Genomic DNA, 27,683 nt, shown 5'->3' on the forward strand with positions numbered 1-27,683 from the left:
CTGCAGAGCGTGCTAGAAGACAATGGAGAGAAAGTAGTGCAAAAAGATGGGTCCACCTCGTCAACCGATGCAACTACTAGAAAGTATTTTGAGCTTTAAGCAGACTCCAAACGATGAAGACAGAAATGTCAACTTTTAATACTCATGGTGCACGCTTCTTTGACAAAATGGTCGTTCTCGAGATAACAAGCCACTCCAATGTTACATTGTGGCAATCCCATGACAACATGTGCTAATGTAAAATATGCTGAAAATTGGCACTAAGACACAAGTGTGGTTTTGCATTTCAGCCAGGGAATTTATATTTCACAAACACATGACAACATCTACTGCAGAGAGAAATCACACCAGCATAGCAAGGGTACTGTTACAAACAACACAGGGTAGTATTTACCTAGCTGTCCAGCCTTGAGTGCCAACATTTCACATGGCAGAATTACACTTGCTGGAGTGTGCTTTATGCGTGTCCATCAAGTATACTGCCATGGTTGCCCTCATCAAGAATGTGCAAGCTATTTGAGGATTTCCCCAAACTTGTGCACCATATGAAAACGTCCTGCACTAAAACAGAGCTACACAAGCTCATAGCATGTAATGTGCACGAAGTATATTTCCTTCACTAAAGTGTCAATAAAATATAAATAAAGGCACAGTTATTAAGAAGTTGACCTTATCTCATGCCCAGCACAATCATACATTAGTTTTACAAGTGTGTCTCACTGCGAGCGCTTCCTTCTGTTATATTGCAAATGTACATAAGAATCCTTTTCTCTCAAACTAGTTTCTAGTTTATGCATACACATGCGTCAGCATGAATTGTCAATTGGGAATAAAGCGAGTGGGCACCTTCGTACTCATTGCTTGGCGTGCCCGTGTAAGCCGATCCTGAAAGAAGTGAAGATATTGTGCCGGTGCCGAGATAGCCGGGCATGAGAGTTACAAGAGGCGTATCATATAAGAAAGAAGGGAGATGATGGTGTCGGTGACACCTCAGTTTATCTGTACAACAATGAGATGAGGTTTATTGATGAACATAGGTTGTATGTTGCTTGAATAGAAAGTTTTTGGGTGATTATGCTTTCTCCACACATGCGCAGCGGTATATTTCTGGGATGTACTTATATGTGGTCTTTGTGAAATAAAGATTAGTTGCAAGCCTGCGCCTGTCCTTGTGTGTCTCTGTGGTCTTTTGTTTGCACATTTAAAATATTGTTTGCTAATATGCACCAACTCGCCCAACAAGAAGTTCTTCTAAGCTAGTTTCTAAAAGTGTTGTGAAAAGATGGGTTTCAAGAATATCTGTCTACAGCTGTAAAGACACATTGAAGGCACTGACAGAAATCTCTGGAGGGAATCATTATTTATGATGGCCAATAAGAAACAGACAAAAGGAATGGCACTCACAAAATGATGAAGCATAAATACCGAAACTCTTCCATGGTCCACTGCATAGCCAGACAGAAATTGCATGAAACTGCCCTCTCCCAAACACACCATGCATATCATACCTCTGCCAGCTGCTAGCAGCCATGGGTCCGGTGAATGCCCTCTTTTTTATTTCTCTCTATGTCGCCAAGGCACTCAGCCGTGCTCCCTAAAGTGCCTCTTCTTCTCAGTCACTCTCTATCAAGCTCATCTTAATTTCTCATCATGTGGCCTCTGGCCCCACCAGTGAAATTTTGCAACAGGATGAAATAAAATGTTGTTGCTCACTGCACCAAAAATTATTGTTCCAGAATGAAAAATATGCAATTAAAGGCAGCACTATGTCCCAACATAAACAAAAAAGTATGTAGACTGTACTTGTTGCAAAAAAGAAAATCTGAAATTTATGGAGACCCAAGAATAGTAATGAGTGCACTGTTGTGTTGCCAATTTCAGACTATGCTTCTCAATTATTGCCTTAGGCTGCGAGTAATTCAGCTTTCTCTTGCCAACTGTAATCCATATTCTTCCATTCATGGGGTTTACATGCATAAAGTATGTACAGCCAAACTCTATTACAGCAAACCTACTACACGCTGAATATTTTTCAAACAAGAAAGATAATCATCCAAAGCAAAACCTTAAACATTTTTGTTACGAATTCATTAGACCCACATTAACTAAACTTTATATGAGCATGCTATTATATCTGCATTTCTATAAAGACTTGAATTATTGCAGAGTGAATAATATGTAATCAAAGACAAGATTATGTCCCAATATTGATGCACTATACTCTTTTTCTGCATGTTTCTACAGAGCCTCAACACTACATACATGTACATAAAGGTAGCAAAAGTTTGTCTACAAGGTTGTCCACAGGCTTTGTCAACATGTGAAACTTAAAAAATATGCTAAATCAGTTTAGACTGGTATAAAGAATTCTTAAAAAAGCTTGTTTTCATTAATTTGGTGGGAAAATGTTTATCATTACAGGAGAAAATGAGGGGCACACTTCCCTTTTATTAATTCTGAGCCAAAATATAATGAAAGCAATAGTGGCAAGAAGGACAAACTGCGAATTGACAGCACCCACTACATGTGGGACGATGTACCGAGTGCACGGGCGCCAGCACCTATCACCAGAGGTGATAGTAGTTCTGAAAGACAGCGGTTGCAGGACCAGGCACAAGAACTACGGCTGTTGTCTCTAAATGCCAGAAGTACTAAGAATAAAACTAACGAGCTTGAACTACTACTCCTTTCCTATGACCCGCACATTCTTGTTCTTTCAGAAACATGGTTACATGATCAAATAAGTAATGATGAAATTATTCCCCCTGGCTATCATGTTTTTACAAGGGATCATGGTTCAAGGGGCGGGGGTGTCGCAGTTATTGTCAAGTCCTTTGTCCAGGTCACTGTCCTTGACCAAATTCCAGATCACGAAAGCCTGTTTTCAAATGTGTCACATTGGGGCTTGACCTTCTTATTATGCGCGGTTTATCGTGCTGCCGATTCTCAATTAACATTTCTTGAAAGCTTATATGATCACTTGTCAACCAAGCTTAAAAACAATGCGATTATGACGGGGGATTTCAATCTACCAGGCTTGGACTGGAGGAGTTTAGCTTACGGTAGCTGTGCTTCTGGTAATTTAATTATGGACACCATGTTAGCTTTAAACCTTAACCAAATTGTGCTTGACTGTACCCATAAAAATGCTGTCTTAGATTTGTTCTTTGTCAGTGAATTGTTCTCTAATGGGGAACTCAGAGTTGAGCCTCGTATTTCTGATCAACATTTGCTTTTTTTTTTCTTGTCCTACTGATCGCGTTGAGAGTACTTGAAATTTCTCTGTTGCCTACGTCCATGATTTTGATCGCGCTGACGACGCTTCTATTATTGACTATTTGGATGATGTACTGCTGCTCTACTAATGAGGGTGATGTTCACAGCTTATGGGAACGCCTCAAGGAAGGCATCTTATTTCTATCACAAATTTTGTACCTCGACAAAGAGTGAGATATAAGCATCGAAACCCTTGGGTGAGTCATGATATTCATTTGAAGCGGAGACTTCAATGTTTTCGGCAACATCATTCTATATCTTCTCAGTACTTGCAGAATTTAAAACAAGAATTAGCACAGAAACTGTCCACTTCGAAATCCCATTATTTTAAGGTTACTCTTCCTTCATTCATAAAAACAGATCCATACAAATTTTGAAGTTACCTTGGTCATCAAATTGAGGTCATAAGAGAAATTAAAAGTGATGATGAGAACCTCGTTACCAATGAGAAGGAAATAGCTCAGCTCTTTAATGGATACTTTCAAACTGTTTTTGGGGGCCTTGCAGATATGGTATTTGATGCACTGAAACGATCCATTGATCCTAGCGAGGTTCCTGTCATTACCACAGAAGGGGTTTTGTCTTTGCTTCGTAAAATAAATATTTGGAAAGGTCATGGTCTTGACGGTATTCCAAGTGCTTTTTTAAAGCGTTATGCGGACCACATCTTGGAGCATCTTGCTAAAATTTTCACTGTATCTTTACAAACCAGTGAGTTGCCTAAGGATTGGAGGAAGGCTTGTGTTGTACTGATCCATAAAAAAGGGGATAAGTTACTCATGACTAATTACCGACCAGTATAAATTATTTCTACATCCTGTAAACTCCTAGAGCACAGCGTGGCCCACTTCATAAATGACTTTTTAAAGAAAAAGGACATCACATCACCTTTTCACCATGGATTCAGGAAGGGCATGTCAACCACTACTCAACTAGTTATGACGGTTCACGGCTTTCTCAGCGTAGTGGATAACTCAGGACAGATCGATGTTCTTTTTCTGGATATGGCGAAAGCTTTTGACAAGGTACCGTATTCAAAGCTTCTTTATAAATTGCAGTTGATTGGCCTTCCGGTGTATCTTGTAGAATGAGTCAGAGCATACTTAAGTGGTAGAACACAGTCTGTTGATGTGAATGGCGCCCTTTCTGAATCACTTGCTGTTACTTTTGGTGTTCCTCAAGGTAGTGCGTTGGGACCTTTGCTGTTCTTAATATATATAAATGATTTAATAAATGCCATTCCATGGTCAGTGTCAATAAGACTGTTCGCAGATGACTGCGTTGTATATAAAGAAATAGCATCAATAGCAGACCATCAATTGCTTCAAGAATATGTCACTGATGTGAAGAATGGAACATGGATTTAAACATTGATAGGAGTGTGCTTCTCCGAGTTGCGCGAAGAAGAAATGTTAGCTGTTACCAATATTGCCTCCACAAAGCATTAGCAAGGTCTCACAATATATATGTCTAGGAATAACTCTACACAACCGATTAACCTGGGGCACTCATATCTCCGAGATCTGTTCAACTGCATTCTCGAAGGTCTGTTTCTTGAGACGAAAATTAAAGCACACTCATAGCCATATTAAGCTCTTGGCTTATAAAACTTTCATCAGGTCCAAACTTGAATACTCATTCGTAATTTGGGACCCGCACACTAAGAAAGACATCCATCAATTAGAGCTCGTTCAGAGAAAGGCAGTACGGTTCATTTTTCATAAATACAGAAGGTCAGACTCCCCAACACAGCTTATAAAGGACAATAATATCCCATTGCTTAGTACACGTAGAAAACTGAACTGAACCACAGTTCTTTCCTTCATAAAATTTTGGCAGGAAAGCTTAGCATTGCTCCCCCCTCACTCCTCAGGCACTCCACTACTTGAAGGACCCGTCATAATAGGGAACACTCATTACAGCCTATTTTTGCTAAAACAAACTCGTTTAAGCACAGTTTCTTCTCTCAAACAGTAGCTGATTGGAACGCGCTTCCTGAATCGGTTTTTCGCTCTCCTGACGTGGAACAGGCCCTTCAAACTTTGTTTCTTCAGTAGAAAGGAAACAACTTTTTTATGACAATTTCAATATTCATTGCTTTTCGTTTCTGCTCTGTCATCTTTAATTTATTTATTTTGTTGTATGTCACATGCAACATAATTTTTTTTTGCATGTACGTGCTGTTACGATTCATGTTTTCATGCTCCTCCTGCTTGGGCCAATCTGGCCTGCAGTATTGTGAAATAAATAAATAAATAAATAAAAAAATAAATAAAACTTCATTGTCGCTAGATCAGTTGAGACGTCATAAGTTCCACATTATTTTCTCACGCTGTGACAGTTCTGGAGCAGGAAATGTTCTCAAAAGAACTTATGTGGAGTCCTTGGCTTCTTTGAAATGAATTATGGTCTGTCTCTACAAAAAAGCACACAAGTAGACATTGTTGCAATTAATTACATCATGCAAGAGCTTCATGATGATAGCGCCACTTGTCTTCCATATTTTAATATTTTCTGGCTTACGAAGCTACCTCCTGCAATTTAGAGAGGCTGCATTGATATTTCAGAAGTGTTGTTCAATAATGCAGCTTCTGCAAGCTAAGTTTTGATTATTACACCTTATGGATACCTTTTTTTTTTTCATTTGCTTTTCGCCATAGAAGCCCCACTAATTTGTTGACATAGGCAAGAGGTTCAAGTGAACTCAAAATCTTATTCCAATAACATGGTCATAAATTCCACAATGGTGCAAGGGACATATTCAAAAGGTTCATGCAAATTAGAAACTAGAACAATAGACTAATGAAGTCTGATATTATCAGTCAAGTGCATTTAAGCCAGATTCATTACTTGTATAAATCTATACATAAGAGAATATCACTTATGGAGGAGTTCTCCCACACAAAACAGCAGATGCACATAACATGAGTGTGTTCTTGCAAGCAGCTTCAGACGAGAGAACCAGAAAAGATTACACAGTGGTGACTTCAGCAGCCACAGGTTCCTGCTTGTTTCCATGAACACGAACCACACCTCCTGCCATCTTGGATCCAAAGTTGCCTGCCCAAAATTGAGTGTCACAACCATAGTGCTGGAACTGAACAAAACGCACCCCTGATGGGTAGTCACGAAACACATGTGTGACCTGCAAACAAACAAAGCAAATAAATAAGCAAAGAGAAGGATCCCTGCAACTGGTTATAAGTTGAAGCTGAAAAAAAATCAAAGCTTTTAGCAATGTTTTCATAGTAACGGTACCTGTTACAGCCTGCGGAAACCTTCATGGCAATACAGTGTGCTAAAAGAAAGTGTGGGGCCTAATCAACATTACACATCTAATCTTAACAAGGTGATGAGCCATGCATATATCTATTTGCATGAGCTTCAATTAAAATTATTCAATATGTGTAGAAATTACGAACTGGTAATGTCTTAAAAGCACTTCTTGTTGGGCTAGTTGGTAGCTATTCATTATAAAATATGAAGACGCCAAATAAACAGACACACACAAGAGAAGAAAACGGGACAGGGCGCCACTCGCAACTGTTTTATTTACAGAACGCAGGCACATATATACTGTAGTCAACACATGCGCACAGAGCAAACATTCTTTCATGCATCTAATCAAACATTCATGACGCACCACGCTCAAGAAACCTCATCTCGGCCTTATATAATGATATCGAAGTATCGCTCACGCACAAGCTGCCTTTCTTGCCTATGTGATAGGCTTCAACCAGTTCCCTTGCTCTGGTATCTTGACTTCGGGCAAGAATCCGCACATGTGAAAAACGTGGTTCACAAGAGCGTGAGGGACAGGTCCCGATGTGCTTAGGCAAATTTGGGCCCTCTTTCATTTGCTCAACACTTCTTTCATGCTCCCTGACACGCTCATTAACACAGCACCCGGTCTGACCTATATAGGAACGACCGCACGAAAGGGGGATCTCGTAGACAACCCCTTCGGCACACCATGAAAGGTCGCCCATGTTTGGTTCCACAGCCTTTTTCGCTTCTTTTTTCTTTTCTTTTGGCGATTTGAGAGCAAAGGCTTCCGAGCTTCCTCGGGGCTGAAAACACTAGCGGGACGCCATGTCCCGCTAGTGAAACCTTGTTAGCTGGTAAAACATGGTGCAATACTTAGTCCATTTGTGTAACAAGGTTTCTAAAGTGTTTAGGTATGTAGATGATCTTTTAATTATTTTAACTAAGGACGGGAGTCGAAACTCTGCAGAGGTTGTGGCTGATGTTTTATCCGTTTTTAGACAACATGGAAAAGGCTTGGATTTTACACATGAACTGCCGCAAGAAAACGTTTTACAGTTTTTAGATCTTAGCATTGAGTTCGGTAAGGATCATGTTTGTTCGTGCTATGCACCACGTGCAAAGAAAGGGCTTCTGCCATTTTACTCTGCGCATTCTAAATTTGTGAAGAGAGGAAATGTGTCACTCTGCCTTGAGTCCGCGCTCGGGAAGTTGTGTGTTCACAAGATGGCATTGAGTTTCGACAATCAATTGGCTAGGCTGACTTCAGCTGGGTTCCCTGGTTCGCTCCTAACAGGAGTAGCCGAAAGCCTCTTACAGAAAATGAAGAGAAAGGCGATGAGAGCTGGAGCAGAGGCCCCTCGGCAAGAGGTGAGACCGGTGGCTGTGCCGTATGTGCACAAGGTGGCCCACAATCTGAAGAAGGTAGCGAGCAGACATGGCGTCCCGCTAGTGTTTTCAGCCCCGAGGATGCTCGGAAGCCTTTGCTCTCAAATCGCTAAAAGAAAAGAAAAAAGAAGCGAAAAAGGCTGTGGAACCAAACATGGGCGACCTTTCATGAAGTGTGCTGAAGGGGTTGTCTACGAGATCCCCCTTTCGTGCGGTCGCTCCTATATAGGTCAGACCGGGCGCTGTGTTAATGAGCGTGTCAGGGAGCATGAAAGAAATGTTGAGCAAATGAAAGAGGGCCCAAATTTACCTAAGCACATCGGGACCTGTCCCTCACGCTCTTGTGAACCACGTTTTTCAGATGTGCGGATTTTTGCCCGAAGTAAAGATACTAGAGCAAGGGAACTGGTTGAAGCCTATCACATAGGCAAGAAAGGCAGCTTGTGCGTGAGCGATACTTCGATATCATTATATAAGGCCGAGATGAGGTTTCTTGAGCGTGGTGCGTCATGAATGTTTGATTAGATGCGTGAAAGAATGTTTGCTCTGTGCGCATGTGTTGACTACAGTATATATGTGCCTGCGTTCTGTAAATATAACAGTTGCGAGTGGCGCCCTGTCCTGTTTTCTTCTCTTGTGTGTGTCTGTTTATTTGGCGTCTTCATATTTTATAATGGTAATGTCTGTGTCATTTAAAATTTTCACATTAGTTGCTCAAAGCAGGATGCAGTACATCCCTTTCATAAGCCAAATCTGTCCATGAAACAACATTTCTGACACATTCCTTGCTTCTTCAATATTGCCACGTAGCCTGCATTCAAGTACCGCAGTGATCACTTGGAATCACTTGAAACACCACCAGCGTCCATCACGACATGCGGAGTGCGCCTGCCTGCAAGCCTGCTTGTGCACGAGCTCCCACCGAGCTGCTGTCCCACCAATGGGAAACGACCGCATGTGGTTTTATCAAGAGCAGAGGCTAGTGGCTCGTGGCAGAGGATGTTTTTCGTCTGCCTTCGCTGCGCAGGCAACAGAGTGATCATCTCTCGATCTGGGCACAAGTTCGCCCCTTAATACTTAAAGGGACACTAAAGGTTACTATGAAGTCAAGTTAAAGTGATAAAGCAATGCTCTAGAATGTCTAAGGCGTCAATATAATCGCGAACAGAGCTTTAGTAACTGAGAAATTGAGGTAAATGCATGACACGATTTGAGACCCCCCCAGCTACATTCCGGTACTAGCCCGATGACGAAGGCACTCCTCATCATAGTTTATGTCACTAGTACTCAACTACTCGTATTAAAAAGGTAATTTTGTTAGGTTATAAGACGGAAGAAAATGCTACTTGTCTACTTCTGTTCGATTCCAAGAAAAAATAACACTTTGACATTACCCTTCAGTAGTATGGGTGGTCGAAAGGTTTCGTTTTCGCTCAACTCTGCACCACGCGTGCTTTGGAGTTTCAGTTGTTTCATTATCAAAAGCTATCAATGATGCGACCTAGGTAGCCAATTGGATACCTCGCCCAACTGATCTCACTTGGGTGAAACACGGCAGTTGGGATGGGGCAGCTGAAAACTCAGGGGAGCGGCATTGCTGTGATCGGTTGCGATGCACATGTTTAAAACAGTATAATAATTGACATGCTTCAAGTGGAGGCCTTAAATGTGTCACTTAATGAGCAGTTACCTACTGTAACAACCCAGTATGTCTGTACAAAATACATCAAAATCGTTTCAGGGTCCCTTTAAAGGTAACTTAGACACAGTAGAGTGATGACAGCCACTCAATTTTACTTATAATTATCTAAGAACATAAATAGTAAACTGAGATAAACTTTGTCTTCATGTGAGTAAAGTATGCAGCCGAAAATTCAGGTTCGGTTTTTCCGTGTCCTCTGCTCTTGACATATTGGAGCCTGAGGATACATAGCAGCACATGGGGGCAATGAATGTGTTAGTTGAAAGCCAGACAGACACTCATGCTAAGTAATTGCTGAAAAAGTCAATGAAAGGTTCTGAATGAGTTCTATAAACTTAAAGTGGTGGTAAAGTTGCACTGTAGCCCAATATATGGTATATTGAAAGCTGTTTCCCACGAGAAGAGGTCCTCTTTGTGACATAAGCTTTCCTGTTCCCGAGACATTTCTGAATGCAAAGCACTTGCCTGACTCCATTCACGGCCAAGCCACTGTTCGGTCACAATAGGGCCAGTAGTGAACTCGTGCAGCACTTTCCTTTTTTCATTGAGGAGTGAAACAGTCAGCCTGTATTCACAGCCACAATCAAATCGAGCTGCATGCCTATAAAAGAGTGCAAAACACAAAAAGTTAATTAGGCATGTTAAACAACAGATATTTAACAATAAATTATTTGCCAAATGCATGCTGTCATGAGATCTAATTACTCACGAATGATGTGTCGAAACACTGATTTTAATAGTATATGTGCAAGAAGGCATGTGCCCCTGTGTGCTGCCAGTACAACACTTCATTTAGCACTGGAATGAACAGTGTAATGAAGAGTTCAACGGAAGCTTGTCTGGTCAGGATGAAACATGACAAAGAAAGACATACACCGACCAAATAAAATGCTAAAAAGCAAGACATTTCGGATTCCATACGGAAGCCTTGTTCATATGGAAGCCACATTGTGTACAAGGCTTCCGTATGGAAGCCGAAATATCTTGCTTTTAATGTTTTATTCCGTCGGTGCCTGGAATGGACAGTATATGGACTTATCTAAACTCTGCCCTTTTGGCAATGCATAACCTCCAGGTTTCTTATTTTAAAGGGCCCCTCACCAGGCCACACAGCAAACTTCGGTTATATGCTGAAAGTTGTTATGTGTCCTTTAGGGAGCATTCTGCTGCAAAAAATTTTAAAATCGGCTCATTAATAGCAGAGATAGAAATATTTCAGTGCCACGAACCCATGATTTCCGGAGGTGCGCTCCACTGCCAAGCGATACACTCTCTCCACTGGGCTCGTCTAGCCTCCACAAGTGAAATTCCTGCCCTGCATTCTCCCATACCGGACCTCGAGGATCACACGATGCATACGTCATGGGCCCCACCTTCATTTTCTGTCTCACTTTTTTTCGGCATGGCGCACAATGACAGCGTCATGCGCGAGCTGTTGCGATTGTCTTGTTTCATGCAGTGCATGATTTTGCGTGCTGCGCATGAGGACACCTGACTAGTGGTACAAGTCAGTGCCACACGAATACCGAGGCAGACACAAGTGGATCACAGAGCATGATCCCACGCTGGAACATGGTAGAAAATGACATAGTTTCAGTGTCTGCGTGCGTGACTACACGACATGCGTACGAGCAGACAAAACGGAAGTATATGTCTCTTGCTGCGGTGTGAAGTAAAACAAAAACACGCAGACATTCAGTTTGTGCATTTTATTTCTCTAAGCTTTAATTTGTCTATTCAAGCAATACATTACACAAATAACAGATGTCGCCTTGAATAATTCTCAAAGTCATGTGTCACCACGAGCGCATCACAGCACAAACAAGTGTATGTAGCCGCACTAGCATATGTACGCCCTCCTCCTGCTTGAAGCGTGGCAGCCGCGAGAAGAAAACAGCATTTGGTTTGAAATTTCACATCTTTCTGCGGCACGTAGCGATGCAATACTTTGCAGACACGATCGTTATCGAGCATTGTATGCTCTTCGCTTGTCAGCTCAAAATGGCCAGACCTGGTGATGGGCCCTTTAACATTAAGCAGAAACACTAAATCTGTTTAGATTGATAAAATTTTCTATTAAAACTCTATTTTCGTTAATTCCACAACAAGGGGTTGATAACCAAATGGCAAACTTCCATTGAAAAAAAAAAAAAAAAGAAATCAGGTCGATACCCCAGTGCCGGTATACCACTGCAGTGTCATAGGTTCCGAGATATATATATTTTTTTATCAGGGCTGTTGTGGTTTAGTAAAAGTTCTCGAAACTTGCCGAAATCAGCCTTTGGCTGCTTTGCAATTTGATTCAGTTCATGCTGATTTATTAAAAAATTAACGAGGCTTGAGCAGGTGTCAAAATCCATGATGTCACTGCAAGCTGGTACGAGAACTTAAAGGTGGCTTTGCCACCTGTCTTGTTTTTGCACACTCGCTGCCTTCAAGCCTCCTTTGCTTCTACAGTACCACAATAGCCATTCTTGTGGTACTAGTACAGCTCCACTTACTTTGCCATTAGTATCCCTTCAGCCTAATCTGTAACAACAGTGATTAAACTCAGCTGACTTCTCATTTATGTTGTTGTAACTTACAAATAAAGGAAGTGATTTAAAACATGCAAAAATAAATTCCCCCATGGTAAGTGTTACTTGCAACTAGTGACATGAGCACTCAAAGGAGTCGATACCTATTTATGTGACAGAATTATTACCTTCAAACATAAATCCCCGGACTGTTCTAGAGAGATGTGGTGTGGCTGACATGCAATGCAGCTGAATGACAACAAACAGTAAAATAAGCCCCAGTGCTTTTGTTCAAGTGAGCCATGCTAAAATGTAGAAAGATGCAGATATATTATTTCTGCAGAGGTTGAATGGCTACAGTTTCACATTTATCCCTAGTAGTGTTATGCATCCAATGAAAGAAGGACGAGCGTGATCGGTCTGACACACACGGTGTGCCACACCAAGGCTGAATTTTATCCCTAAGGTCCAAGTCAGTCCAAGAGGAAAACACTGCATGCGTTGTGTTTCATTAGATCCATTCACAGAAACAAGCTTAGAGCTGCTTCGAAATCAAGACCTGTCCACACAGTGCAAAAGCGACGAAGTTGTCACAGTAAGCACTAAGCTCAAATGACAGCAATAAGCTGATGTTGTTAGTGGTTAAATGCTAATAACTACACCCAGCTGCACTGCATTTCAGGTGTGCTTAGAGAAAGGATAACATGGCTTGTTGCCAGTCACACACCATTCTGATACTTCAATGTGTGGCTTGAAGTTGTCCATTATTTCAGGAAGGACACCCTCGCTTGCAAGGCTGATGACTTGCTGCTTCGTGCATGCACCATAAGAAGTTGAAAAGCATCCCTGTTTATCTGTTGGGAAAAAAAAAAACATATGTCTTCAATTTGCTTAAAACATGCTGCGCAAAAGGGACAAGAGAGAAGTGATGGTGAAAAATATAATAATTGCAGAAAAATTAGTTTGTCAAGAAACTTGCTAAGCAGCATGGTTCTACTGCTGTCACACAATGTTATGGAAAAATGCAGAATGCAATCTACGTGTTCAGTGAATACTTGCATACTTTGTTTAGCGCAAAACGACAGGCACAAGAAAGACTACAGGACAAGGCGCTACTCTCAACCGACATCATTTTATTGCGTCACTCCTTTATAGACCGCTCAAACCGGTGGTGTCACGGCTCTTATTCAAAATCGTGGTATCACGAAACATGGGTTTGCACTTGCATGTTTTACAATGCTGAGCCAAATGGGAACCTGTGCCTGTTGGTATGGATCGCTCATGTTCTCTAAGGTGCTCGTTAACACAGCGGCCTGACTTCCCTACATACACTTTGCCGCATGACAAGGGAATCTTATAAACCACACCGACGCTGCAATCTACAAACTTCACGTGGTTCTTTTCACAATCGGTTTTTTACTTGTTTTAGAAATGCGGCTGCACAACATTGACAGTTTCTGAGGAGCAGAAAACACTACCGGAATTTTGTATCTAGTGGCGACATTCTTTAGATTGTGAGCCACTCTGTGGCAATACGGCACAACTTCAGGCCTCTTCTTTTGTGTGATGCAGTTACTTTTGATGCAGTTACACAAAAGAAGAGGCCTGAAGTTGTGCCGTATTGCCACAGAGTGGCTCACAATCTAAAGAATGTCGCCACTCGATACAAAATTCCGGTAGTGTTTTCTGCTCCTCAGAAACTGTCAATGTTGTGCAGCCGCATTTCTAAAACAAGTAAAAAACCTGATTGTGAAAAGAACCACGTGAAGTTTGTAGATTGCAGCGTCGGTGGGTTTATAAGATTCCCTTGTCATGTGGCAAAGTGTATGTAGGGCAGTCAGGCCACTGTGTTAACGAGCGCCTTAGAGAACATGAGCGATCCATACCAACAGGCACAGGTTCCCATTTGGCTCAGCATTGTAAAACATGCAAGTGCAAACCCATGTTTCGTGATACCACGATTTTGAATAAGAGCCGTGACACCACCGCCCGAGAGTTATCGGAAGCATTTTTCATTCAGTCATTGGGGTCACAGTGCATTAGCATGCCTTCCTTAACCTTGTACAGCGCTGAATTTGATTTTTTGGATTCTGTCGCATGAGTGCGCTCTTGGGATCGGATGTTGGTGGCTCCACCGCATGGTGCTCACTGCGCATGTTCCTCTGGTTTGAGCTGTCTATAAAGGAGTGACGCAATAAAATGATGTCAGTTGAGAGTAGCGCCTTGTCCTGTCGTCTTTCTTGTGCCTGTCGTTTTGCGCTAAACAAAATATTCATGGATTCGCACGAACTAGCCCGCCAACGCACTGTACGTGTTCAGTGTTTGCACTCTGCGCAATGAAAGTAGCCTGCAGCAGACTAGTCATGCAAACAAGCAGAACTTCTCCTCGTACAGACTAGATTCACAGAGCACAACTTACAAGTGATTAGAATATAAACCAGTCATACTTCATCCATTGGCTACTGTATTGGTGTATTACACTCACAAAACCGTAAATATTTAACTTGTATGGAGTAAGCGGGCTTGGTATGGCAGAAAACAATGTAATATAGAAAAGGTGATTGTGCCACAACCTTCAAGGTCCAGAAGCAGCTTCGCGATATGCTGGAAGATAGTGGCAATGACTGGCTAAGGCTTGCATATTAATGATCAAGCATATTTACTTGCATAAGGCCCACACTTCAACTCAGCAGTGCAGAAAATTGAGGATAAACGTCTCGTTAAGCATCACATGCATGATCACATGCTGGTTAATTTCTGCAAGCCACTACCAGACGGTACAAGTAGTGTGTGCTAGAAGGGGTTAGTGTGTTCAGGGAGAGCCCGTGGCTGATGCTCCTTTTGTAGACGTTACTAGGTGGCACCGCTTCAGCATGGGCTGTATGGAAGCGGTCGTGTTTCCCCTGACACTCTGCAATGACAGCTCGTTGCGACAGCTGCGCTTGTGAATGTTTGTAGCTTAATTTTTTTATTCAAGGTCCTCACATGCTTCAATGTGGAGTATTGTGTGAGGGGGTCTAAGAAAGGCTAAACATATTGAAAAGGAGAGCCTGCCAGCCCGTTATATAAATAAAATACAGTGTTATATAACAGTTAGCCATAGAAGTCACAATTGTTGCTTGTACATCATTCGGCTACAGAAAATCAACAAGTGTCGAAATGCACATGCGATTCTTACAATTATGTGTCACAAATGAAAAAATTTATGAATGAAAACCTACTCCTTTGTATGCAGATACCACTCAAACAATACATGAACATTCTGTAAAGAGACTGGCTACTTAATTTTTAAAATTCCCAGGATTAACCCTCTACTGGAGACAGCAAAAGTAATAATAGCAAAATGATTATTTACCTAATTACTCAATTATTTAGGTAATATGAGTAATGCAAACCAAGTGCAAACTTAGTTTTCATTAATTACTTACTTAATTTACACATTGGATAGTTGAATAATTCGTTAACTTATTTGAGATTAATTGAATAATTTATAATTATAAGTTTCACTTACATGAGTTGCTTCAAAGCTGGATAATTAAAAGTAATTGAATACTTTATATTGCATTCACATCTTTATATTGCGGTGACAACAGCTGTGTATAATTCAAACATGCATCGTTTGAACTACATAAACTACAAAAAAAAAATCACAACACAAAGTTGGCTGCACATGCTAGCAGCGCACAACCAGCAAAACTGACAACAGCAGGAATGAGGGATGGGAAACCCTATGTGATGGATGTTGACACCGGAGCTGCTGTCGCATAGGCTGCCATCCAAGTGCCAGACCTTTCCACACTCCCGGCCTCACGGCAATGCACGGTGCATACCGTCCCTGAGCACACTACCCCTTTATAGTACACTGCAGTACTGGTCAACTAGTTACTGTTCTGTCCTGCTGCTGCAATGGCATTATCATCATCATCAGATTTCACGGCATAGATCCAGGGCACTTAAACAGTATTGTGTGTGCTACAGCGCACTGCTTAGCCAGCTGCATCACACTTTTGGGGATGTTCTGCTGCAGTTTTGTTCATGACCATCCTCAAGAGTTTCGAGGTGACACGAATCTGACAGGTATGAATGGCGTAGTGGACGACCAGCTTTATAAAGGTGCTGATGAGGCGAGCTCACTAAAAACGAGGATGACTGAATAAAATAGTTCATAGTTGGTAGCACCAGTGGTCGCATCCTTCTGCACAACAGTCTGAGTGCAGTTCGACACTTCAGCGAGTAGCCATAACCCTGCCTCATGTAAAGCCCGCACACTGTAGAACATATAAAGATTGCTGGCCTTACACAAATAAATACAGTATTTGAAAATATGCATATTGCTTAACCTCCATTAAGTATCTCCCATAGTAAAAGGAAAAATATACATAAAAACATTGAAATCTGCGACACCACGCAACAATGTCATCTCTTCGGTGGTTTATGAATGGGATAAATTACAAGTTAACCTTCAATTGCCATTTTCTATAGAAATGCTGTGAAGGGCTCTCACACCTGCATGTACCTAAATAAAATCACGGTGAAATATCCATATCTAGCTATACAGCTTGTGGGGTTCTCACCCATGCTCTTGTGACAAAGGAATGACAACACAGTAGTGCAAACAATCACAAGGGCATTTATTGCATCTTTCACAGATCAATGCCTGCTAGCCGAGTTGCTATCCCCAAAACATGCCGATGGGCGCGTGACAAATCTAGGAAGTCCGACTCACCGCGACCGGATAGTGAGTGAATATGTTCACCCCCATGCTGGATCCCAACGCCTGGTCGTTCGCGCGTACAGCCACGCGAACGGTGGCGCGTTCGAACGAGGCCTCACAAGACGGTCTCGCAGACCATGGATCGGCGCACGCGCGGAACGTCAGTGCTGCTTGACGACCTCGAACCAAAGAGGAAGAGCATTCTCTCCTTTACGCGCCAAAGTAACCCCGCCGCAAGGCGGCGTTAGCAGTGCAACACTTGCGCCATCTCGCATACTGTGCTTCAACCACACCGACCGCTGCGGGCCCCAGGCCACGCGGCGAAGCCGGATTACAAAAGACAAGAGCTATGCGGCGAAAACAACATATCAGGGGACGCGTGAGAGTCACGCATCCCCACATCCCCCAACCTTAAATCACTACACATGCCGGCGAAACATGTCACACGGTCTAACATCAACGCGTGCTTCGCGAACAAGGTAGTACATGCAACAGTGGCCGCGGTGAGGAAATGTCCAGACACTGTCCATAATATGCGAGCCGACATTGCCCTTGGGTACACCGCTAGTCCACTGGTCACAGCAGCAGCTCTGAAGACTCGACGGCACGATTCCAGGCCGGGACTTCGGAAACGGCGATGCAGTAGTCAACACGAGCAAGCGTCGCTTGCGCCGACGCGCGAGCCGCGGTAGCTGTCGGTGATCGCCGGCTCTTTTCTCTGTCGCCGAGGGTTGCGAGCTGGATACAGGCGGCCGCCGAAGTCGCTGCGCCGAACTGGCCACAATATCACCATTGCCCGTTGGCTCGATCGTAGTCCAGGACAGCAGCGCAGACAATGTGCAGGTAACAGCAAACGAGGGGTGACTCCACTCACGCTGCGTACACTCAACGCACTCGACAAACACTTAAGTAGTGCAAGTGAGAGAAATTCTGCATGCGCATCGCCCACGTGGTACGATGTTCAACTCGGCTAGCAAATGATTGGGCAGCTACTCAGATGATAAGTTCACGTGAACGAAGCTCGCTTCCTTGAGTCGAACGAGTAATCTCAATTCGTGCGAGGCTGACTATAATGAGGGAAGCAAAGTGCAACACCTCAACACTACAGTCCACCAGGTTGTGTCCCTCCACGGTCGACAGGCAACTTCGTAAAGCCTAAGGCCTAAGGCGTCGCTACCCTGACAACTGGCATCCAAAAAACAACACCCAAAATGGGCGCAAAGACACAGCCGCGAGGAGACGTCAGCTCTGTTAGGTGGTCCTACCCCGCTCGGTGCACACAGCATCCGAGTTGACGGCGCCCACCGTCCCAGACGGTGTCGGGGCGCCCGGTGCCAGGCCGCAATACTATTCAGCCTGTAGCGGCACCCGTGGCCTGCAGCCACCCGGCTCCCAGAGCCGCGACTTCATCAGAGTCAAAGAAATAGAAGAAGCTATTTACATAAGAAATTCGGACCAACCACGAGGCTTCCAAACTCACTTGCTTCAGGCTTGCCAATGCTCCGCGGGCGCTAGGCCTCACTCTCCCAGGATGTAGACCATATGGCTCTCGTACCGACAAATGTCATTAAAAAAAAATCATTTGCGAAAAGGCTTAGCATGTTGAAAAGTTCAAACACACTACAGCCACCGTCGCCTCACTCAAGAAAGCACGCCGCCGACGCTAGCAATCAAAATCCACGCTAGCCCTACGCTTCGGTTCAAACGTCTCGAACGAAGCAAAACTGTTAAAGCTATCGTCCAATGCCCCAAGAGGTCCACGTTGGGCAGCCAGAAGTGGGGTTCCCACCCGTGCTCTTGGGACAAAAGAACGACACCACCGTAGTGCAAACAATCACAAGGGCATTTATTGCACCTCTCATAGATTAATGCCTGCTAGCCGAGTTGCTATCCCCAAAACATGCCGATAGCCGCGCGACAATCTAGGAAGTCTGACTCACCGCGACCGGATAGCGAGCGAATGTGTTCGCCCCCATACTGGATCCCAATGCCTGGTCGTTCGCACGTACGGTCATGCGAACGGTGGCGCGTTCAAACGAGGCCTCACGAGACTGTCTAACAGACCATGGATCAGCGCATGCGCGGGTTCCGCGCCGCTTGACGACCTCGAACCAAAGAGGAAGATCATTCTCCTTTGCACGCCAAAGTAACCCCGCCATGAGGCGGCATTAGCAGCACAACACTCGCGCCATCTCGTGTACTGCGCTTCAACCACACCGACCGCCGCGGGCCCCAGGCCACGCGGCGAAGCCAGATTACAGAAGACGGGAGCTATGCGGGGAAAACAACATATCAAGGGATGCGTGAGAGTCGCGCATCCCCACAAGCTAGAAAGGTACAGGCATTCTTTAAAAAATTGTACAGTTGAAAAAAATCAAGCTTTTGCATAGCTTCGACATAAGGGCCCTAAACTGCAGCCATCAGACACTCATTAAAAGCCACACTGAGAAATTTTGTTGCAGCTACCATTTTCACCATATTATCTTGAACATCATTTTCAGAGCATGCTGATAGGCTACTAAGCCAACAAAAGGAGACTATGAAGAATAACCTTTGTTATCTTTGAGTGACCACACCTCCCTTATTTTCAAGTCATGCTGCCAAGCTCATATTTTACATGTTTATTTTACAGCATGCTGAATTATCAGATGGAGTGCAGCCACATGCTTCAATTGGAGCTGCACACTGGCAATATATATATATATATATATTTTTTTTTTTAATAGTAACACTCTGAAGAGAGCCAATAGCCTCTTTTTCAAGTCATAAAGCTGAAACCAGTAAAGAGCCGGTTCTTTCCAGCACATCCAACAGAGAAGACACACTCTATGTCAACACAAAAGGTATGTGCACAGTAGCTGGCATCATCACTAATTTCTACCAGTCTATTAGTAGCCTTCAGATTGGCTCAGATAGCTTTAAAGATGACTTCACATTTTGGAAACACCCAGGCCCATGAATAATTGCTCACTGGGCACCTCTTAGCACTAGTCCGTGACCACATCAAGCACACAAAGCAGATCTACATCTTGACCTGGTGTTCAGAAAACGATGTCTTCACTCTGTGCAATAGATTCACACGAGGAGGTGACATGCTTACTCATTGTACAGCCACACATGCACAGTGAGCTGTTTTCAGTATTCTAGCCTAATCCTTATTCCAGCAAAGAGGCTTCAAATCACGTTTTAAATCCCTTCCTCTCATCCGATATGTCCACTCCTTAAATGCCAAAACCCAAAATCAATGATCTTGTCTGTTTTACAACTGCAATAAAGCCTATCCTTCACAGCATCCTAAAGCAACAGCACCTTTGCTAGTGCCATGTTATACACTTACTCAGCAGTTGATGAAGATACCGTGGATTGACCAATCATTAAGAATTGCGGCAGAACCCATCTCACGATGACTGTCGATGGTAATGCACTAGAATTGAACCAATATAGCAAACATGCATTGCCACTGTCGAAATGAGTTATGTATGAAGCATGTACTGCGGTGGGACTCCCCTATTGCGCATCCTGAAGAACACTCAGTGCCATCTAGCATTGCCACTGCAAAGCCTACGCGTGGTCTCCGAAATGCATGGCATGCCAGTGCGTGTGAATGCCAAGAAATGCGTCATGCAGCAACTGGGCTCCTCTCTCGCGCTTCTTTCTGGACACACTGCGCCATCTAGTGGCACTGCCGAGAAGTCTGCATGTTGCCTCTGAGACAAGATGCGTGGCCCACCAGTGTCTGCCAACGCTGAGAATGGTTCTCTCGCTCGCTGCACACTCAGTGGCACATACTCAGTGACCCAAATTGGCGAGAGGTTCATTGGAAAAGGGCACACACACAGTGCGTCCATGGCATAGCTTACTAAAGCGTTGGCCTGAGAGGCATTAATTGAAAAGCAGCACATGCCCAGTGCATTTGTGGAACAGCCTGCTAATTTTTTTAAAATTTTGATTGGAACCTCAAGGGTCCCCAGACGGGACTTTACTTTAGGGTAGCTGTCCTTGAGGAACCCCTGTGAATTGGGTTCAATTACAATTGGCATCTGAGAAATATAAGGGATCATTCTCGTCATTGAAGAGCAGCACATTTCCAGTAGCACATACTTAAGTTATCCAAGTTGGCGTCAAAAATGTTCATTGAAGAGTAGCACGTACCTACTGGCTCAGTGACCCAAGTTGGCATCAAATAGGTTAACTTTAGAACAGCACAAACCAAGTGGCACATACCCAGTACTCCAAATCGCCGTCAAAGAACTTCTTCGAACAGTGGTACTTACCCAATCCCGTGTCTGCAGTGACCCATGCCGATGTGATAGAGGTTCGTTGACGAGCAGCAGGTGTGTACACATTGCCATCTACTCAGTGATCCAAGTTGATCCAATGGTTGGTTTTGAACCCTGTTACCTCAGCACAGCGGCCATTCGACCACTGATTACCCAGTGACCCAGGTAGGTGGGAAAGCAGAACATACAAACATAGATAGACAGATGCATAGCCCCTAAGAGTATGGGAAGTACCCTAAGAATGTGGACGCATTAAAAGGGGCGCATAGAGCAAAGTGTACGGTGTAAAGCTCACCAGCAACATGCAAAACAACGTTAATGAAGTAAGTTTTGCTCACCTAAAGGCAAGGGATCAGCGCCTTTTGGTGTTGCTTCATACTTCCATCCATCACCACCGTTTTCTATTATACGCCACGAGGCAAATGCACCTAACAAAAAAGAAAGAAAGACTGGCAGTCAGGACTAACACTAATAATGCAGCATCTGATGAATAGAATGAATAGAAATGTTGAAATTTGAGCAAGCCTACGGGTGCTCCAGCTTGTGTTTTCCTAATAGTGCATACGAGGGGGGACCAGAAAAAATCAGGAATGTCTCCAAAGAAAGGAAAAGATTATGTTCTCATTTGGGACCAAAAGGACTTGGATCTCTTCAAAATATTCACCAATAGAGTCAATGTACTTGTCCAACCTTTTCTTGTCCTGCCTTTTCTCCAACAGTTTGAAGCATCTTTGAAGCTCCTCGAGCTTCATACTGATGAGTGGTCCCAGGGAACGTGTCTTCACCTTGTGCGCCAGTGGTAAATCTTTTCTTACTAATTTTCTTTTTCAAAAATTAAATAAATCTCATGATGTGCAGTCCAATAAAAGGGGTGTGTGGGAAATGTCAGCCAATCTTTTTCGAGTCATTTGCAATATGATTTTTCAAATCCTGGCACAACATCAAACAAGTTTGCTTTGTTTTCTGTCCTCTGTGAGCAGACAGGGAACAAACACTCTGACAATGCATTACATGCCTAATTCCGCGCTCAAAATCCAAGATCCACTCACAAGATCTTCTACTTATGCTGGCAGCTTCTGAAATTTTGTCAGTTGTGTGGCAATGACTTTAGATTTTTTAATGAACCTTTCTGGCAATCTCATAAGGTACAACTAGCTGAAGGTATTGAAATGAGAATTGTCTTTACCACACATTTCTTATCTTGGAACTACCAAATCCACTCAAAAACTTGCGTACAGCTCATTGCCTCCTCCATTAATGTTGTTGGAAGCATTTTCAAGTGTTTGTGTGGCCGTTTTTCGTTGGAGGAAAGACTATCTTAAAGGGACTTGCTGTTTGTTACAAACAGACATCATGATATTGCAAAAGTAGCGTGATAACACTTGGAATAAGTGTCACCAAAAACCTGTAGAACATTTTTTGATGATGTCGGCTTGGCTACTGACTTGTTAAGTGTCCACCTACACCTACCTAGCGGGAGATCACAGCAATACAATTATGAACAGCTCCATGAAGCAAGTACGGTTTTCTCTTTTCTTTTTTTGGCCGGGGGGGGGGGAGGGGGGCAGCCCGACTCTCCACTTGTACAGTTAGATCAGCTGACCATCACATCGAATTAATTTGTTCAATTGAGCATTTGTGGTAAATGGAGCATTAAAATTAGATGAATACACAACAAATTTACTTTGAAAGAGCAATTAAATAATGCAAGTTTGTTTTTCAAATGTGCGCAGAAAAGAACTTATTTCACAGTTTAAAAAAAAATTCATGGGCAATAGTGAGCATGGACAAAGTGAGGGGACACACACAAGCTCTATTTTGCATATCCATTCCGTTTAATGCACTTTAGCATTGTTTAACTTGTCTTACTAACAAGGCCTAACCTTAAAGCAGCTATGATTAACAGAATATTTAGAACATGCGAGTATTCACATACAACTGTTCCAGCGCAGACCAGTTGCTTCTGTGAATATAGTACCTCCACAATTGCACATAAGCACTCACTGCCACTGTGATACAAACCGATAGAAGAAAGTAAACACCATCAGGTTCTTGCCACGCAGCATCAAGTAGCCAGTAAAAGGATGAATATAAATACATAGCTACCTTTACTGCCGCAAATGAACAGCCTTAAAGCCAAACCCAAACAGCAGAGTAGCTAGACTTCAGCTACACAACCTGACATGAAGGTTGGGCTCAGACAACTAATGAGCACTTTTAGGCACCTGCTTGCTTGACTAAAGGCTCTAGCTGCAAAGGTGGCACTTAAAGTTATGAACCCTGTTGGCACACTGCCTGCTACTCTATAGCATCATACGATAGACTTACAGTCTACTGTGCACATGGAAAGACACTATGAAGCAAGTGTGCACAGATTGTACTATACAACTGCACACATTGTAGTGATGCAGTCTTCTTCAACTCCCAAACCACCACGGTGGCTATGGCAATCTGCTGCTGAGCATGAGCACATGCCATTCTCAGCCAACATTCTGACAGAGACAGAATGCAAAAACATTCATGTACCAAGCTTTCAGTACCTTATTAAAGAACCCTAGGTGGTCAAGATTAATCAGTAACCAGTCACTACTGTGTCTTGTGCATAGTACCTGTGTCAGTGTAACATGTTAGACCCCTTAAACCTTTCCCCCTTTCTCAACGTAAAAGTCTTCTTCCACACACTAAGTATGAGAAATGGTGGTTAGCTCTTTTAAAGTTGGCAGCAGTGGTCAATTTTAACAGCCATACTTTTCGACAATCAATACTTTTACACTTGCAAAAGATTAGTTTACAGCACAATCTTTCCTGACTTCACCGGAGTCTCTCTTGGGCAAAGGAGAATGCCTTGCCACACAACACCTAAAAAAAACACGTCAACATTACACCGAAAAGCTTTAGTCAAAAAGTCCTCAAAAAGAGGTGGGCATTCAAGAGGTGGGCAGCACTCTTAGTTATAGGTCTGTTTCCTTGACGTCAGAATAAACTGAGTTGGCGAGTTAACCCTCCATGACATTGAGCCGCAGAGCCTGCCAGCAATTTACTTTAGAGGGGCCACAGGAAGATTAAAAGATGGCTGTGGATAAAGTTAAGTCTGATGTCTCACTGCAACTTTCCTTACAGGTACACCTATGAGCAAGAGTATATAGACCAGGGATAGTGCACTAAAGCAGTTTTTTCCTCTGCCTGTGAATGTAACTTGAAATTGAGGACTGCAGTCCAAACTTGGCATTGTGAACTTTCTAGTGCGCTCGTCAATTTCAATTTATGCATGTTAATTACAATAAGATCTAGTTTCTTTGGCGATCCTTTCGTCCGTATACTTTTGCTCGTGAGTGTATATTAAACAGATCTGGCAGTGCCTTTATCAAAGTACATCCGACGTTTCACGTTGATTTTTCTATGTTTCATGTTAGGATGCCTCGGGCGTAAGCACACTGAACAGCTAAATACATGTTTCCCTAGCATTAGCACTTATTTTGTGTGCATTGTAGTGCAGTGTGCATGTTTTGGCACAGCTCACACTGATCAGCACGCTCATAATTGCTGCAACAACTGCCGCATCTGCTCCAAATGCAAAAGAAAAATGTATTCCATTTCGTGCCTCTCAATGTGATACTATCACAACAGGAGCTTATGGCAAATACATTATCATCATCATCATCAGCCTGGTTACGCCCACTGCAGGGCAAAGGCCTCTCCCATACTTCTCCAACTACCCCGGTCATGTACTAATTGTGGCCATGTTGTCCCTGCAAATTTCTTAATCTCTTCTGCACACCCAACTTTCTGCCGCCCCCTGCTATGCTTCCCTTTCCTTGGAATCCAGTCCATAACCCTTAATGACCATCAGTTATCTTCCCTTCTCATTACATGTCTGGCCCATGCCCATTTCTTTTTTTTTTATATCAACTAAGATGTCATCAACTCGCTTTTGTTCCCTCACCCAATCTGCTCTTTTCTTATCCCTTAACATTACACCCATCATTCTTCTTTCCATAGCTCATTGCGTCGTCCTCAATTTAAGTAGAACCCTTTTTGTAAGCCTCCAGGTTTCTGCCCCGTACGTGAGTACTAGGCAAATACGAGGCAAATACAGCATACTGCAATTACGCTTCACTACTGATTCACTAAGTGAATGATGGAAATCTGTTCATGTACCAGCATTTCCAAGTTACAAAGATTTCCAAATAGAAGCATAACCCTTCTTCGTATACAGTCAAATCTACTGACTGCTTTCAAGTCGCCATCAGTTTTTGTTTACGAACAGGTGCAAGTGACCCTTGTCATACACTTTGCTTTGTCGCTCAAAGCAGTTCTTCCTTGATGCTTTTTCAAGAGACTGCAGAGTCATCAGCTACTGAGCCTAGCTGATGACTTGGCACGGCCTAGGCCAATCACACAAGGCAAAACTGAACACAAACTGAACGCGCGTTTCGAACAATCTCCGATCCGCCCCAATTCCCTAAATTTTGTTCTTTTGTTTTCTTTATTTGTTTGCAGCAGTTTGCCTGACATGATGAAAGCCTTTTCGCCACTTACATCTGACAAGGCAAGGCAACAACAAGCAGTACGTCATCACTCCGCTTCGGACCATCGGGACATGGATTTATTAAGTTTTTTGCGTCATTGAGCAATGATTGCTGTCGATATGCCCTACAGCTTGTGCTCCTCCCTCTTGTTTGTGCAGGTTCTTAGCTCACACATGCGATGATGGAAAGGTATGCATGTGTGATAAGCAGCTCTGTACATATTTTAACCACTGCAATCATGATGGTATGGTGCAAAGTTCGTGGTATGTGGCTGTGGAAGAGCATATTCCTTATGGATCCAGCATTCCACCATGCCTTTAAGGCAACAAACTGAACTGTTTGCACTTAGGTTGAACGTGGCTTTGACACTTCATTAAAAAAAAAAAATTACTTTTTGTATGACTGTGTTTGTACGAACTTGCAGAAATATATCAGTCATACTTTTTTTACAGGCAAAATTAAGAGCACTGATGTCATGGATATAGCTGTGAAGGTCATGAAAGGAAGAAGATAAACATAGACATTCTTCTTTCCTGTCCGTCCTGACATATCCGCAGCAAAGACATCACATCAAAGCTGCGTCAAAGCTGCCAGAGCCACATGTGGCAGGGGGGAAACAAAGGTCCTTGTCTGTGTTCAATGTCTGCTCGCATATATGAGCTTTTAAGGTCATGTCTAATTTGTCCTACTCCTCCCAACAGGGCGCAGATGGACACGATTTGTTGTTTGCAAATTATTTTTTCGACGTTTCCTCACTTCCTCAAGGAAACTGTGCTGTTGTAGCCGAATGTCTGGTGCAAATTCAGAGCTGTCAAGCTCCTGTCTACGTGACAAAGAAACTATGCAATAAATTAAGAAAGTGAAAATTGACCCTTTTCTCTCGCCTCTTCCTTACATACACTATTTTTTTCCCTCCAGTGTGTCAGGCGAAAACAAAAGTAAATCGATGATTACGTACGGAAGACAGTCGTCGGCGGGTGGTTGCCCTAGTGCTAACAGTCAACGCGTATGCTTGCTTTTAGCCGAGTTGTTCATCCGCATGGGTTCGAGCTATCCGACACACGATGCCATCACCCGCACATAAACTCTAGCGTCAGCGCTGCCTTCTAAAATGCTAAAAGATGCCTTAACGGACCACGTTAACGTTTTCCCAGAACAGTTCTCGAAGTTCAAACAGTCGACAGTGCTAATGAAATGCACAGTAGCTGAAATTTTACGGTGAGATATGCAATAAAAAAATGCATCCGCCTACGCGATGACAATTACGCACCTTTGGGAGAATCTCCGTGCCCGTTCCGAAGCAAATTCCTGCCGTACGGGTTCCCGATGTAAATGCGTTGGTAGTAACGCGGTGGAAGCTCCTCCAAGTGGAACGAGGGAATGCTCCTGCCGTCCCGCAGGCACTTGATCTTCCAGAAGCTGTTGGAGTCGATTATGTCTCGGAAAGGCTTGCATGTATTGCGGCAACTTTTCAGCAGATCCGTGTGACTGACGAAAGACAGCACGTATTCGATTAACGGCTCGGGAAGGTTCATCAAAGGAAAAGGATCGACGGGTTCCATAGGTCTTTCAGCACTCGGCGCCGAAAACAGGAAACGCTTGATGTGCTTCATGTCTATGACACATTACAGGACTAGCGACAACATGCGCAGTGGTTGGCAGGCCTCTGAGTGACGTTTCGTGTTATGAGGTTTTGGTTCAGGTTGTCATCACACAATGAAGAACCGACTTGTCATGCTCTGAAAGCTCAACTCACACCGATACCGTACTAACTAGAGTGTACTAATATAAACTAATATTAACCGCAATCATAAAAATAGAGGTATAGATAAAAAAAAAAGAAAAGAAGAAGAAGCAGGATTAACGTGGACGCCGGGAGCTGCTAAGCGCCAGCTGGGAAGACATGGTAAAGAACCAAAACCACCTACGGGTTCTATGACGTTATGTATGATGCCAATTGATTATGAGTGGTAATGATGATGACACAAGGTGGGCAGCTGGGTTAGTTTCGGT

At 43.3% G+C, this 27,683-nt stretch overlaps 1 protein-coding gene across 1 annotated transcript; it reads right to left on the reverse strand.

Moving 5' to 3' along the window:
- Positions 1 to 114: 114 nt before the first annotated feature.
- Positions 115 to 27,683, reverse strand: LOC142578624 (F-box only protein 6-like). The gene is made up of 5 exons (XM_075688042.1): positions 26,941 to 27,683; positions 21,480 to 21,569; positions 12,875 to 13,001; positions 10,097 to 10,232; positions 115 to 6,421 (listed from the first exon to the last, which is right to left on the reverse strand). The coding sequence occupies exons 1-5, from the start codon at positions 27,281 to 27,283 to the stop codon at positions 6,248 to 6,250; spliced, it is 870 nt and encodes a 289-aa protein (XP_075544157.1). The 5' UTR covers positions 27,284 to 27,683; the 3' UTR covers positions 115 to 6,247.

This window comes from Dermacentor variabilis, chromosome 4 (genome assembly GCF_050947875.1).
Source record: "Dermacentor variabilis isolate Ectoservices chromosome 4, ASM5094787v1, whole genome shotgun sequence".
NCBI lineage: Eukaryota > Metazoa > Arthropoda > Arachnida > Ixodida > Ixodidae > Dermacentor > Dermacentor variabilis.

Bases quoted from the DNA above. Each gene is read 5' to 3' on its own strand.
- LOC142578624 (XM_075688042.1), bottom strand. From the start codon at position 27,283: ATGAAGCACATCAAGCGTTTCCTGTTTTCGGCGCCGAGTGCTGAAAGA. The intron at 21,570-26,940 runs GTGCGTAATTGT...CTTTTTTGTTAG, and splicing joins GCACGGAGATTCTCCCAAAG to GTGCATTTGCCTCGTGGCGT. The intron at 13,002-21,479 runs GTGAGCAAAACT...TTTTCCCAACAG, and splicing joins CGCTGATCCCTTGCCTTTAG to ATAAACAGGGATGCTTTTCA.